Source organism: Branchiostoma floridae, chromosome 12 (genome assembly GCF_000003815.2).
Source record: "Branchiostoma floridae strain S238N-H82 chromosome 12, Bfl_VNyyK, whole genome shotgun sequence".
Taxonomy (NCBI): domain Eukaryota; kingdom Metazoa; phylum Chordata; class Leptocardii; order Amphioxiformes; family Branchiostomatidae; genus Branchiostoma; species Branchiostoma floridae.
The window spans coordinates 4,019,006-4,032,980 of record NC_049990.1 but is presented as its reverse complement, the minus strand read 5'-3'; the positions used below and the strand labels follow the sequence as shown (position 1 = coordinate 4,032,980).

The 13,975-nt window shown below is 42.9% G+C and overlaps 2 protein-coding genes across 2 annotated transcripts in view; both read left to right on the top strand.

Moving 5' to 3' along the window:
* Positions 1–13,118, top strand: part of LOC118428034 (tolloid-like protein 1) — a 31,949-nt gene extending 18,831 nt beyond the window's left edge. Inside the window, exons 4-11 of the mRNA XM_035838000.1 lie at positions 5,519–5,773; positions 6,328–6,544; positions 7,099–7,285; positions 9,014–9,163; positions 10,042–10,278; positions 10,637–10,786; positions 11,572–11,775; positions 12,958–13,118. Coding sequence (XP_035693893.1) covers positions 5,519–5,773; positions 6,328–6,544; positions 7,099–7,285; positions 9,014–9,163; positions 10,042–10,278; positions 10,637–10,786; positions 11,572–11,775; positions 12,958–13,118 — 1,561 coding nt within the window. The remainder of the gene's footprint in view (positions 1–5,518; positions 5,774–6,327; positions 6,545–7,098; positions 7,286–9,013; positions 9,164–10,041; positions 10,279–10,636; positions 10,787–11,571; positions 11,776–12,957) is intronic.
* A 551-nt stretch (positions 13,119–13,669) lies between these two features.
* LOC118428033 (bone morphogenetic protein 1-like) overlaps positions 13,670–13,975 on the top strand; it is a 2,772-nt gene continuing 2,466 nt past the window's right edge. The window contains exon 1 of the mRNA XM_035837999.1: positions 13,670–13,712. Within this exon, the coding sequence (XP_035693892.1) occupies positions 13,670–13,712 (43 nt within the window). The remainder of the gene's footprint in view (positions 13,713–13,975) is intronic.

Genomic DNA, 13,975 nt, shown 5'->3' with positions numbered 1-13,975 from the left:
GCTTTTTGTGTCGTCGGTTCGTTTCTTCGTCTTTTCAGTATCTAATCCTACTGTACAGCTGAGAATGCACAGCCCTTACCTATCCTTTGTTTAACTTCACCGATTTGTTACCTCCATGAAAAATGGAGGTATTGTTTTTTATGCGTCTATGGGAGTGCCCTTGTGAATGTGTGTTTGTCTAATCGATATTTTTGATCAGCATAACGACGGAATATGGAGATGGATTGTAATGATATTTGGTTGTGTGTGTGTAGGTCTTGCGAAGATATGGACTATGGGCCTTCTTGCGGCTTTCCTTGGTACTGCAGTGGAACTTCCAGTCTTGGTATTTTTTGTCCTGGACTTGCTATGGTCTTGATTTTGGTGTTGCCGGTTTGTTGCTTCGTCCTCTCTTTATGGCAAAGGAATTCGTACTTCTGATATGGTCTGTGCTTTGAGTATGGTGTCGGCGAATGACCGCACAAGAAGTCTGAAAAGCCACTTTCACTTAAGACATCTTAAGGCAGCTTAAGACATCTTAGCATCCAATTGGAACGGATTTAAGATTAGCCTTTAAGTTTAAGAGTAAGCTGCTCTTAAAGGATTCAAAGAAAACAAAGAAAGTAGAGGAAGTACTTAGCTGTAACCAGTTTATCATCCCCTCTTAAGGCGTTCTTTCGTGACGTCTTGAAAGACTTGAAACGGAAGTTCAAGTACAAAAGGCATTGAACACACAGATTGCCGTTAAAGCTGCTTAAAGCTTGAGTTAAAGCTTGCTGAAGCAGACGGCATTGTAACATTTTACTAGTATGCAGTAAAACCTTAGGGAGTAGAATATATACGCCAAAAGTACTCAAGCAATTGCAACTGGATTCGATTTTGGAAACGGCCAGACGTTTTAGATAACATTCACTATCTTTCTTCAGTGACACTGAGGAAGGCTGGGTGAAGAGCAGGTTTCCATACCCAGTTGCTTGAGTAACTGCTTTTGGTGTATCTTATTACCTGGATGTCTAACCTTTATCGACGTCAAGTGACAATAATAGTATAATAAAACACCCAACAGACATTCCGTTGTAACAACAAAATTATTATCCATTGACAAGACAGTACCGGGGAACAATTTTCTCAAGGGGTACTACTGACTGTTACACCGGGTTCGCCCTTGGCCCGTGTCGTCACGCCCATTCCGATGTAGTCCTAGATTGCGGAGTTAGCGGGATGAAACCGCGTAGGTGTCGGGGCGGAAAATTAGAACAGGCTGCACGGTAATATACGGTTGGTGGGTGAGACGGGACCGATCAGTATGCACCGGTACACAATAGTGCCCCAGTATCCAGATCCAATGCACTTTTCCTAAATGTCTATTCTATTAGTAAATAGCCAAAAAACAATTGTGTCCCGGTAGTTTAACTAGGGTTACGCCACACTTGTTCCTATCAGAATGTTTAATCAACCCTTCTAAGGCCCAATTTACACTTATTTCTTGAATCTGTAGTACTGCACATCGTAGTCTACTACTGTAGTAGACTACAGATTCGCGTCCGGTTTACACTCACTGACAGGGAGCGTAGCGGGACACCTGCTGTTCCATGATTATGAAGAAACTGTAGTGACCGAATGTGACCTTTGACACTTGGCGGGTGCGGGAGTCATATATTTGTGAAAAAGTATTTTTTCTAATATACAAGGTACCCTGAAAAATAGGCCATGACAATAGGAAATAGTACAATGACCGCAGATGACCCAAATAGAACATGTATTCGTTTCGAATTACGCCAGATCAAACAGGATCAATTATTTTTGGTCTTCTTCATTCTTTCTGTTGTGTCAAAAGTACCAATTTTGACCACCGGACTGATCAAAATGACGGGAGAGGCGAAAGCCATCACATTCATGATGCAGCAGGTGTTAATCCTGTTATTCATGGCCCAGGTTTTCAACCAGACGCGCCAAGAACGTATGCAGCGCAGGGGGCGACTGAGGCGGTTGACGTCAGTCAGCTGTAATCTACTACAGTTTTCTGTTTACACCCGGTTCGAATTCTTATAGAACGTCCGCTGAACTGTAGTACTACAGCCTCGGAGGGTGTAGTAGACTACAGTAGTAGACTACACTTCATTTCTGTTTACACCCAGAAAAAATCTGTAGGCTACTACAGTAGTAGACTACGATCTGTAGTACTACAGATAAAACTACAAGTGTAAATCGTGCCTAATTGTGGCTGAAAGATTTATAGATCAGAACTTCCTTTGCCATTAAACCTACAAAGATCGAATGTACTTTTTTCTAAACGTCTATTCAATAAGAAAAATGCGCCGATACACAATAGTATCCCAGTAGTTTAATTAGGGTCACGCCACACTTGTTGCCATCAGAAGGTTTAATCAACCTTTCTAATTGTGATTGAAAGATTTATGGATCAGGACTTCCTTTGCCGTTAAATCTACAAAGGTCGAATGCAGTTTTCCTAAATGTCTATTCTATTAGTGAAATGCACCGATACAACAATTAGTGTCCCAGTAGTTTAATTAGGGTCACGCCATACTTGTTGCCATCAGAATGTTTAACCGACCCTTCTAATTGTGGTTGAAAGATTTATGAAGCAGGACTTCATTTGCCATTAAACCTACCGAGATCGAATGCCCTTTTTCTAAACGTCTGCTCTTAGAAAAATTTTCCGATACACAGCAGTGTCCCGGTAGTTTAATTAGTGTTACGCCACACTTGTTGCTATCAGAATGTTTAATCAACCCTTCTAATTGTGGTTGAAAGATTTATGGTTCAGGATACCGTGTGGGACAGCCGTCCTGCCAACACGTGTGTTCTGTTTCCTCCCGACCTTCCTTTGGTAAACCCGTCCGTCTGGGTCGGGAGACTCTCGACAAACTTTCTTAGACCACACAGATATTTATCAATCAATTCAATGAAGATGACTACTTAGAGAGCAAATCTACACTAAGTTCCTAGTTAGCTTCTGACAGTTACCGTTTTGTGGGATCGTTTTGTGGGATGGTTGGCCTAGAACCCAGGCGTCTTTTTTTTTTTTTATTTTATTAAAAACAACAACAGCAATAGTACATTTGGCAACCATTAAGACTAGTGTTTGTACAGTCGAGTACTATTGCACATGGAGGGATAACATATACTGGTGTGTCTGGACGAATTACATGGTTAATTTCACAAGCAATACATGGGTAGTGGAACAGTCAGAAAAGACAAATACATGTAGTACAGTTGTCAAAATACTGGGAACCTAAGGAATATGTACAGTCTGTTACTACACTATGATCAAACATGGAGTGGTCTAACAATAGGAGGGGGTCATGCCAAAATATCAATAGTAAATTTGTACAATCAATCTATATTGGCTGTCAGTCTACTATGGTATATCCGTTCTTCAAAGTCCTTTTCAAAGACATTAAAGAGGCTAGTTATGCACAGATGCGGGTCTTTTCCATGCCAGATCCAAGTTTTAAAGATTGTCCATGTAGCCACAGTAATAGGCGTCTTTGCCTTGAATCGAATCCTGTCATACTACCGATCTTGTGCCCTTGGAAAAGACATTTGACAAGACTTCCCTAACTCCTAGCCTTGTCACTTCCCCGACAACAATGCACCACAAAAGGTCTCAAAAGACACGAGCGACAAATGTGACCTTTAGTAGCATTCTCAGCTGGTGGGACAAACGCCTACACGAACTAAGCGATAAACGAAACACGTGCTGCATCGTGAGTGAAACCTCGTTTGTTTGAAGCGTGTACAAATATTGTACAACCGAATAAAGGCCCACAGGACTTGCCTGATTTGCTTGGGAACTGCTTCGCTTGCTTTTGAAGTCTTTGAATGTATGTAGTCTTTTGTTGTTTGTGAGTCTATATACCGAGTGGTCGGACAAACGCCTACACGACACATAAAAACAGGTGCCACATCATGATTGAAATGTCGTTTGTGCGACTCGTGTTCAAAGGTTGTACAGTATGATTAGGTCCTGTAGTCATCATCGTTTGGCTGAACTTGAATGGGGTTGAAATCGAGTCTATATAATTTTATGGTACTCGTGTCTACATGCACGCTGGCAGGGCAAACGCCTATATTAAAAGCTTGTCATTGTGCCGCTAGTACAAGTTCTCATCTTGACTATTTGTTAGGGTGATTCAAAGCTTAGGGGTGGAGTAGATGAGTAGAGAATGTCAAAACATAGCTAAACATAGAAATCTTGTTAGCCTGACACGTAGGCACTGTCTGTGTTTAACTACCTGTCAGGGTCATTCAAAAGGCTTTTCGATCCGAAGTTTTCTTAGGGATACTTTACATACCCTTGTTTCTTTAGCTGCCGTACTAGACATTGTTGTCTACTTCTGTTGTAGACTACAGTCTTCTTTCTGAGTGTGAAGAGAAATCAAGAGAAATTTGCTACAAAACTCTGCGCTTAAGTTGTAAACTTCAGTTTATTTCTTTTTTACACTCAGAAGCCAGATAGAAAGAAATAGTACAGAGAAATGACAAAAGTCTGCAGTTTTGTCGTAGACTTCAGTTCATTTCTCTTTACACTCACGAAGCCGTAGTCTACAACAGCAGTAGACTACGATGTCTAGTGCGACAGTTTAAAAATAGTAGTGTAAGGCCTAAGTATATATACTGATGGGCGAGACAAACGCCCAAAGTCTAAAGGTACTATGTGATATGAGACCCCCCAGACGCCACATACGGAAACAGGTGGTCCGCTATGATTGACATGTCAACCGCACGACACGTGTACAAATATTGTGCAGACCGTCTGCGGTCCTCTGTGCAGTATTGCCTGTTGAAGGGATTTACTCTGCAATTCCGGAATGGTTTCCTTCAAATCGTGACTCAAAAGACGATATGTCAAGAGGCAGTCTGTGCGAAAGTCGTTGTCAGAAGGGAGCTTAACCATGAAAGGCATCATAATTTAATGAATAAAATTGATAAAATCTCTTAATTTGAACATCTAAACTGTATTTCCGTCATCCAACAGGTGCTGTTCGTTCGTCGGTCGTACGGGAAACGGGAAGCAGATGCTGTCAGTCTGGCCTGGTTGCGACATGTTCGGGATAGTGTTGCACGAGATCGGGCACCCGATAGAACACACATAACATTAACACATGTATCTAGCCATCTTGCTTCAACACTGTAGTCTTGAACTCTTATTCTAGATTACTGTAGTATATTACCTAAACTTTGTCTTATTGCTGTCCATAGGTTCTGTTCCTTCATTTTCGGCCGCACGGGAAAGAAGCACTGTCTGGATAGACGTAGTACGGTATATACGCCACTTTTACACATAAACACATCTTTCTCGTAATCTTAACTTTTAACCTGTATCTTTATCATTCTACAGGTGTTGTTCGTTCGTCGGTCGTACGGAGAACGGGAAGCAGACCGTGCCAGACGCTATCTGCCATTTGTGACATGTTCGGGGTAGTGTTGTACGAATTCGACCACGTATCAGAACAGACATTACTCGTCTTAATATTGAATATCACACATAAACTTTATCTGTATCATCCTACAGGTGCTGTTCGTTCGTCGGTCGTACGGGAAACGGGAAGCAGACGGTGTCTGTCGGACCGGGTTGCGACATGTTCGGGATCGTGTTGTACAAGATCGGGCACCTGACAAAACAGTCCTATCTCGTCTTAACATTGAGTATAACTCATAGACTTATCTGTATCATGCTGCCGAGGTGCTGTTCGTTTGTGGGTCGTACTGGTAACGGGAAGCAGACGCTGTCTGTCGGGCCTGGTTGCGACATGTTCGGGATAATGTTGTACGAGATCGGGCACCTAACAGAACAGGCATAACTCGTCTTGATATTGTTATTTATTGTTATTGTTATTATATTGGATGGGCCGACTACTCACTCTTGGCAGCCAGGGGCTGAATTGCGAGGAGCTTACAATAGGCGGGGCTAAATCGCAAGGGTCTGGAGCGAGCTGCCATTCGGCGCCACTCAGGTGACCTCAATACGACAGTAATTGCCCCAGGTGCGGCCAAGGAACTGTAGGTTTTGAACCGCTCATACCGCACCATCGCACATGTGGCGGGTTCTTTAACGTGCCTGGGGTGTGGCTCTCCCCAGACACGGGACCTCCATTTAACGTCCTATCCGAGGGACGACTCATTTTCACTTGAGTAAAGTGAGGAAAGTCGTGTAAAGTGCCTTTCCCAAGGGCACAAGACCGGCAGCACGGCAGGCGGATTCGATCCCGCGACCTCTCGGTCACGAGGCGAACACAATACCACTGTGCTACGCGGCTTCACGTGTATAACACATAGACTGTATAACACATAGACTGTATCTATATCTGTATCATCCTACAGGTGCTGTTCGTTCGTCGGTCGTACGGGAAACGGGAAACAGACGCTATCTGTCGGGCCGGGTTGTGACATGTTCGGGATCGTGTTGCACGAGATCGGCCACCTGATCGGGTTCTGGCACGAGCACAGCCGGCCCGACCGGGACGACTTCGTCAACATTCTGTACGAGAACGTCAAGGACGGGGAGAGACACAACTTCGAGAAACTCTGGAAGACACAGGTATATTTTATTTAAAAAGTATTGCGTTGTTTTTCAGATAATGTAGGTAAGGGCACGGTCACAAGTCGTGCGGTCGTCGCAAACTTGCTAACTTGAGGTCTTTTTTTGGACAGCCATGTATGTTTAATTCAAAGTACAGCTGTCTTGCAACACAAAAGATTGTCTTGAATCCTTGTCCGTGGTTAGTTTTGCTTGAAAATAAGAATTGTACGACGATCGCACGACCGCGTCAAAATAATACAACGTTCACACGACCTCTGTGACCGCGCCCTAAGTCTGGAAAATGAAATGAGCCGTCGCTTTGTCCATCATTCACGATTTTATTTGTATTATTGATATGGTTTAATGATAAAAAATGACAGCATTTGATAAAGATAATGAGAAATGTGCACACGTGATAGATGAAACAAAGTAGGATTACGTTTTCAATCGTTTTTTTTTTCGTTTTTGACTGCAAATGGTCGAATACATGTTTTGTATAAACTTTCTTTGTTTAACTTTCTAGAAAAATATTGTCACAATTTGAAATGTTTTGTTTGTCTCGCCTGGTGCAGATCAACTCCCTCGGCCAGCGCTACGACTACATGTCCATCATGCACTACGGCTCTCGTTATTTCACGAAGAACGGGCGCGAGACTTTGAGCCCGAGACAGAGCAACGTCATGATTGGTCAGCGGACGGCGCTGAGTCAGATGGACATCGTACAGGCAAACCTGCTCTACAAGTGCCACAGAGTAACAGGTGAAGGAGCTACGCTGTCTTAAGAAACGTTTGTTGTCTTGAAAAGAACAGTGTAAGACTTTTGAACTGTAAATGTTTGTTCTCTTAAGTAGAAATAACAGGTAAAGCAGCTCCGCTGTCATAAGAAACGTTTCAAAAACACGTGTAAGACTTTTGAAGTGCTGAGCTTTGCAAAAGAAAATGTCTTCAGAAATGTTTATTGTCTTGAAAGCTAAGAGATGTTAAGAGGCTTAGATCCATAAAACAAATGAAAACCTAAACTTTTGCACTTGCCAAGAAGAAGAAAAAAGGCATAGTTGAATAGCAAGGTTGAACAAAGAAAGCTGCCGGGGTCCTAAGTTTAGCCATTTCCTTTCCATTCCAAGATTTACAAATACACACAAGCAACAGAAAAACTTATTTGGATCTTTTGGGTTTTTCTGTCCATCAAATAGCCTGGAGTCCAGCCTTGTTCGTTTTAGTCAGCTCCCAAAGGTCATTAACCGCCAAGTAGCAACCTTCGGGAGCGGACTAAAGCGAACAAGGCTGGACTCAAGGCTTATCATCAAACAGGTCTTGGATTTGGTCCCCTAAACCTACTACAACTTTCTAACAATCCTTGAAACAAATAAAAACTTAAAGACTGTGAGTAGACACCAAACGAAGAACAAAGGTCACGTTCGATTTGCTGCCCGGCAGGAGCTCCGTGTTCCAATCTGACACTTTCGGCACTTTTCCTGGCACGTTAACGTTGTTGGCTAAGCTGAGATACATGTGCAGTTGTACTCCCAACAACCTTTACCAGCGGGAGACCCGATGTTATGATGGTGCTGAACCGAAGCCAAGTCTTCCACCTCTGGATGTTCTTGTGGGACGTGACCTTTGCACTTGACCCATTCTTAATGTTGGCTCGATCCAGGAACTGCCACAGGCGCTGAGATTCTGTTACATACGTTAAATGGCTAAATAATGAAAAATTATTAGTGTATTTTCGTGATACTATCTGTGGATAGGTGTAACAGGATCAGTAATGAAAAGTTATGAATGGATTTTCGTTAATCTACTTGTGGATAGAGTTCCAATAATATCATCTTGCCTGAAGAAAGCTTGTATTTCCTCAGTTATTAGGATTACTAATGAAAAGTAAGGATTATATTTTCGTGATGTCTATGTGCTTAGAACATAAGCTGAGCCTAATGAAGAAGTGATTGTATTTCGGGACCGAGTAGCGTTCAGATTTAAATCCATGTCCAGGGAACATTTTGACAGTTTTAATGCATTTTTGAAGCTGACAAAAATAAGCCGAAAATCATATTCGCCCTGCTTACAACTTACTTTGCCGATGAATTTTCAGCAAGGCGATGTTAGAATCGACAATGTTAACAGTTGTATACATCTAACGCTAGTTCACCTTTATCCGCGGGGTAACCTATGTTCGTTTTTTCATACAGGGTATTTACGGATGTCTTAGTCGACGGACGGTGGTTTTAAGTTCGCGGTAGCACTATGCACTGCAGTCTCTTATTGCCATGGAAAAATGTTCTCGGTGGTTTTAAGTTCGCGTTGAAGTGGCCACCGCAAAAACCGCGAACATTAAACCACTGCGAAAGTTTCTGCATTTACAGTATTGCGATTTGAAACCACCGTCCTTAGCCTTTTTTTAAAAACAGCAGATATAGGTTACCCCCAGAAAAACTGAAATATCGAAACAAAACATGACATAGTAGAATTTTTCAATCATGTTTACAGATTGCGGAGGTACGATATTCGCCAACAGCGGAAACTTCACCTCTCCGAACTACCCGAACGAGCTGCCGTCCAACATCGGGTGTGCGTGGATCATCACGTCAGAGGAGGGCAACACCATCACGCTCAACGTCACGGACATGGACCTGCAAGGTCAGATATAGTTACAGGTTTGCGATAGCAAAACCTATATTGGTTTCGTTCCTGTTGTTGCCACCATTTTCCCCAAATATATGATAAGAAGTGGTATCATCATTTTCATGAGGAGGGGAATACCATCACGCTCAACGTCACGGACATGGACCTACAAGGTCAGATGTAGTTACAGGTTTGCGATAGCCAAACCTATATTGGTTTAGTTCGTGTCCATGGGTACCACCATTTTTTCCCCAATGGAGTGGTGTATAATGGGAAGTGGTATCGTCATGTTCATGAGGAGGGGAACACCATCACACTCAACGTCACGGACATGGACCTGCAAGGTCAGATGTAGTTACAGGTTTGCGATAGCAAAACCTATATTGGTTTAGTTCGTGTCCATGGGTACCACCATTTTTTCCCCAATGGAGTGGTGTATAATGGGAAGTGGTATCGTCATGTTCATGAGGAGGGGAACACCATCACACTCAACGTCACGGACATGGACCTACAAGGTCAGGTTCAAATCAAAGATCATGTGTGCAATTTCTGTGGAGTCAGGGCGACGTCACGTCAAACATGTTTTGCAGTTCTAACAGTGCCAAAGCAGACAAACTAAAGTGGATTTGGGCCAACGGTGACAAAAGAATATTAAATGTTATACTTTAACTAGTGTTGGATATTACAGTTTAACTAGTTCAAGAATGACTTCTGCTAACACAGATGAACTTTCAAGTTAAGATTAAATGTTATGAGTTCTGTTTTTGTTTACACTCTTTGAGGAATTGTTGTCAATTATTGTGGGTAAATAGTGTTGAAGTTCCGATGCCATTTTGTCTGCATTTCAGACATCCCAAAAGTGGATTTTTTAAAGTTCACTCATTTGTTTACAGGAGTGGAGGATGGCGGCGAATGTCGCAACGAGTACATCGAAATCAGGGACGGTATGGGCGAATTGGCGCCTCTGATTGGCCGTTTCTGTGGCAACGACACACCCACCTCCATCGCTTCCAGCGGGCGGAGCCTGTGGCTGCAGCTGGTGTCCCGTGGTCCACCAGTGCCTCCTGTCGATGGAACGACGCATTACAGCGTGTCGAGAGGATTTGCGGTCAGTTTCGAGCCAGGAGGGGGTAAGTTAGGTCAAGTTTATATTTTTTTTGTAATAGTTTTCATAAACCTTGACATAAAAGTATAGCACACTTACCGTCGCCGTTGTTCGTAGTTACTAATGATTTGACTGACGTCTTACAGCAAAAATATCGTCTGACAGTCCAGGTTCCAAGGTCGTTCTTTCTCTCCGTTCCCAGTGTGTGAGCGAACCTTGACCGAGACGACTATGGCTAAACTGTCGCTTGTCTAGTCTAATTGTTCCCATTTTAAGGTCATGTACTTTTCAAACTGTCGTCTGACATCTCTCGTTCCCAGTGCTCTCGTTCTTACTGAGATAACAATAACATAACATAACTGTCGTCTGTCACCTCTTCCCAGTGTGCGAGCGGACCCTGACCGAGGCCACGGGCCGCATCAAGAGCCCCAGCAACATCGAGACGTCACTCCAGGGCATCGACTGCGCATGGCAGATCGTCGTACCGGAGGGGTACTACGTGGCACTCACCATAGAAAATGTGCAACTTCCAGGTAAGCTTTGATAGGATTCTGCTCCAATTAATAAAGCCTATGGTTTTGTTCAGCTTCACTAAGGTAACGTGTTGGCATGATGTTTATCCCAGTGTTCATTTGCCTGTTGATTTTTGAACAGTGTATCTTTAACAAGATAGGAATTAATTTGTGATGATTTGGCGGTGGACAGCGTTAGACCATGACCAAATAAACAAACAATTGACTATCTATATGGTTTGAGTGCCCTAAAATATTTTGAGATATGGCAATATCCTACTCGGAGAACCTTAGTTTCAAATAATTTTGCTTATTGTTCATGCAGATGCCTCTCCAACTGTAACAACCATCTACTTCAGTCACGTAATGATAAAACCGTGTTTAACTTCAAGGTTATGACAACTATCAGACTGAAGATGAACCCGGGGCCCGGTAATAAAAAGACGTCATGAGTCATGACCTACCCATGGGGACCACCAAGGGGTTTACCCCTGGTTATCCGGCAGTCTAACAGGACGGATTTGTGGCTTCGGAGCCCGACCGAGGCACCGGTGCAATTGGTCCCATGCCTAATGTTTATTGTTTTATTAACTCCTTTAGCTGTCGCAGTTACATCCGACAGCTACTCGTTCCAGGAGTAACAAAATTACACAGAAAACATGGACACTGGCCATATTTAATTAAACATACACAAAATATAACAACATCCCACAATTACATGTACCAACAGTCGTGTACCAATACATGTGCCTTATCGAGTACCTCATGTGCCATATGTTGAGCAAACCTGTACATTTTACTTCCAGGTTATGACAGATCTGACCACCAGTGCCATCTGCACTTTGTGGAGATTCTGGACGGAAACTCCTCCGACTCCACAACCATCAACCGACTGTGCCACTCCAGCCAGGGGGTGGGCCTCATCTCATCCGGCTCGCATCTCAGGATCATCCTCAAGTCCAGCCCCAGTCTACAACACGCCTCCTTCTCAGCGTCTTACACCGCTATCGGTATGATATAGTGCACGTATAAATAAATTTTAAAGGAGCATGTGTAGTGATGGCACGTTTTCTGCGGTGAAATCAAGTTATATCTTAACGGAATATTTATCATTGCTTCAAACGACGACATTGTGTAACGCGCGCGCCAGGTCTCATAGTGATATTGGAAGTTAATAAACAACCAAAATACTTCCAAAGATAGAGAAAGTTCTAAGACTTTGTTGATGTACAATGTCCAGTTCAATCAGAAAAGGGAAAAAAGTCACAACTACGCTTCAGAATCAATCACCCAAACCCATAGTCTACCCTACTAAAACTGTTGTAGAGTCTACATGTAGACGATGCCTTCCTGTAAATATTTTGTTCAATGCTTTATACAAAGCTATAAATACCTTTCTAAAACTAAACAGATACATCAAATAGTGTACGGTAATATGCTGAAATCAGCTACTGCTCTGTAGCTTTGAAGTTTGCGCCGTACGTACAAACGCCATTATACTAAATTTAGTTCACAGTCTAGTTCCATGTGCATTGTATGTATTATTTCACTGCTTCCTTCCCCATGCAGACATTGACGAGTGCATGACTAACAATCATTCTTGATTGTTCGCTTATCTAGTCAGTCTGCCATGTTTTACCTGAGCTAGGTGGCCAACACGTTATTGTTTACAAACAGGAGGGTGTTTGTGTGAGAAGATGTTTGTCACTCATTGGAGACCTTATGCAGCTTGTTTTACACAGTTCACCATATAATTGTCAATCACCAGGAATACGAAATAGCGATGCAAATATGAGTACATGTTGTGTACACATGTAGGTCATTCACATACAGGTTTCGTTCTCGAGAATATTTTCAAATTTGTGGCTGGTTCTATGTGGTTTTACAGTGCTGAGGAATTTTACCGCAGCTTCACTGATATATCCTTCTTAGGGTACAACAAATCGTGTTGTGTCGCTTCGGAGCTGGCGCCGTACACAGAAAAGCCATTATACTGGTTCTATGTGATTTTAGGGAGTATTTCACTGCTTTCTTCCCCAGACATTGACGAGTGCATGAGTAACAACGGAGGGTGCCAGGAGGCGTGTCTGAACCTGGACAGAGTGTCGTTCTCGGGAATATTGTCAAATTTGTGGTTGGTTCTATGTGATTTTACAGTGCTGAGGATTTTTTTTAATTGCTTCCCTCCCCAGACATTGACGAGTGCATGAGTAATAACGGAGGTTGCCAGGAGGCGTGTCTGAACCTGGACGGAGGGTACGCGTGCGGCTGCTCCTACGGGTATGAGATCGCTCCGGACGGGACTAGCTGTGTAGGTAATGTACTCTCACTTTCTTACTCGATAAAGATATGAAAAATACTCAAGTACTTGAATATAAGTTCATCTGTGACGGTAGTCAACATTATGTTACAATTTTGAAAACCCTATATCCATACACGAAATAAAGCACTTACCAGCAAGCTTTCGCTCAGTCCTCTGATCCTTATCAAGTTGAAATGACCCAAAGCCTAACTCACACATCCAGACCGGAAGTGTGACGTCAGCAAAGGGGAAAAGGTGCTTGGCAGTTGGTATCGGCCCCCGTCTCGGTTGAGGGAAGGTTGGTAGGCTCTGATGTAAATGGACTCTTTCACTCCCTTGAGAAAGCAATGTTCGGAATCAAGTATCAAAAATCGGCAAGTTGTTTAGAAATAGAGCTATAAATTTTTGAACATGGTAACTGTTCGATTATTATTGAAGCTCATCTGTGTTGGAAACGTTAGTAATCATAGTACAATGCGAAACTTTCTTCCAACACACACACACAAAAAACTTCCCTGTACGTTTGACCAATTGCTGACGTCACTCATCCGCGAGATCCGCGAGGTTACGTTCTGATGTAATTAGTCACTATTGATCCAACAATGGTCGTTGAAAATTTGAACCGTCACGAAGTGTTGGAAGACAGTTTGTTGGATGTACATGTACTTAAAATCCTTGTCCTGCTGAGCCTGTATATATACGGGATGCGCATATATGATGCCTGTATGTGGATCCTGTATCTATAGGGATTGGAGACAGCAGCAAACCACATTGATCGGGGAGGTAAATGGTATAAGTTTTACTGATGAGATTGATGAACCAGCTTAGTGGAGTTAAATTGGCAAAAATTCCTAGCAGGACAAGGGTTAGACTCCATTGTTGTTGTTTTTTTTCTTGGGGGGGGGGGG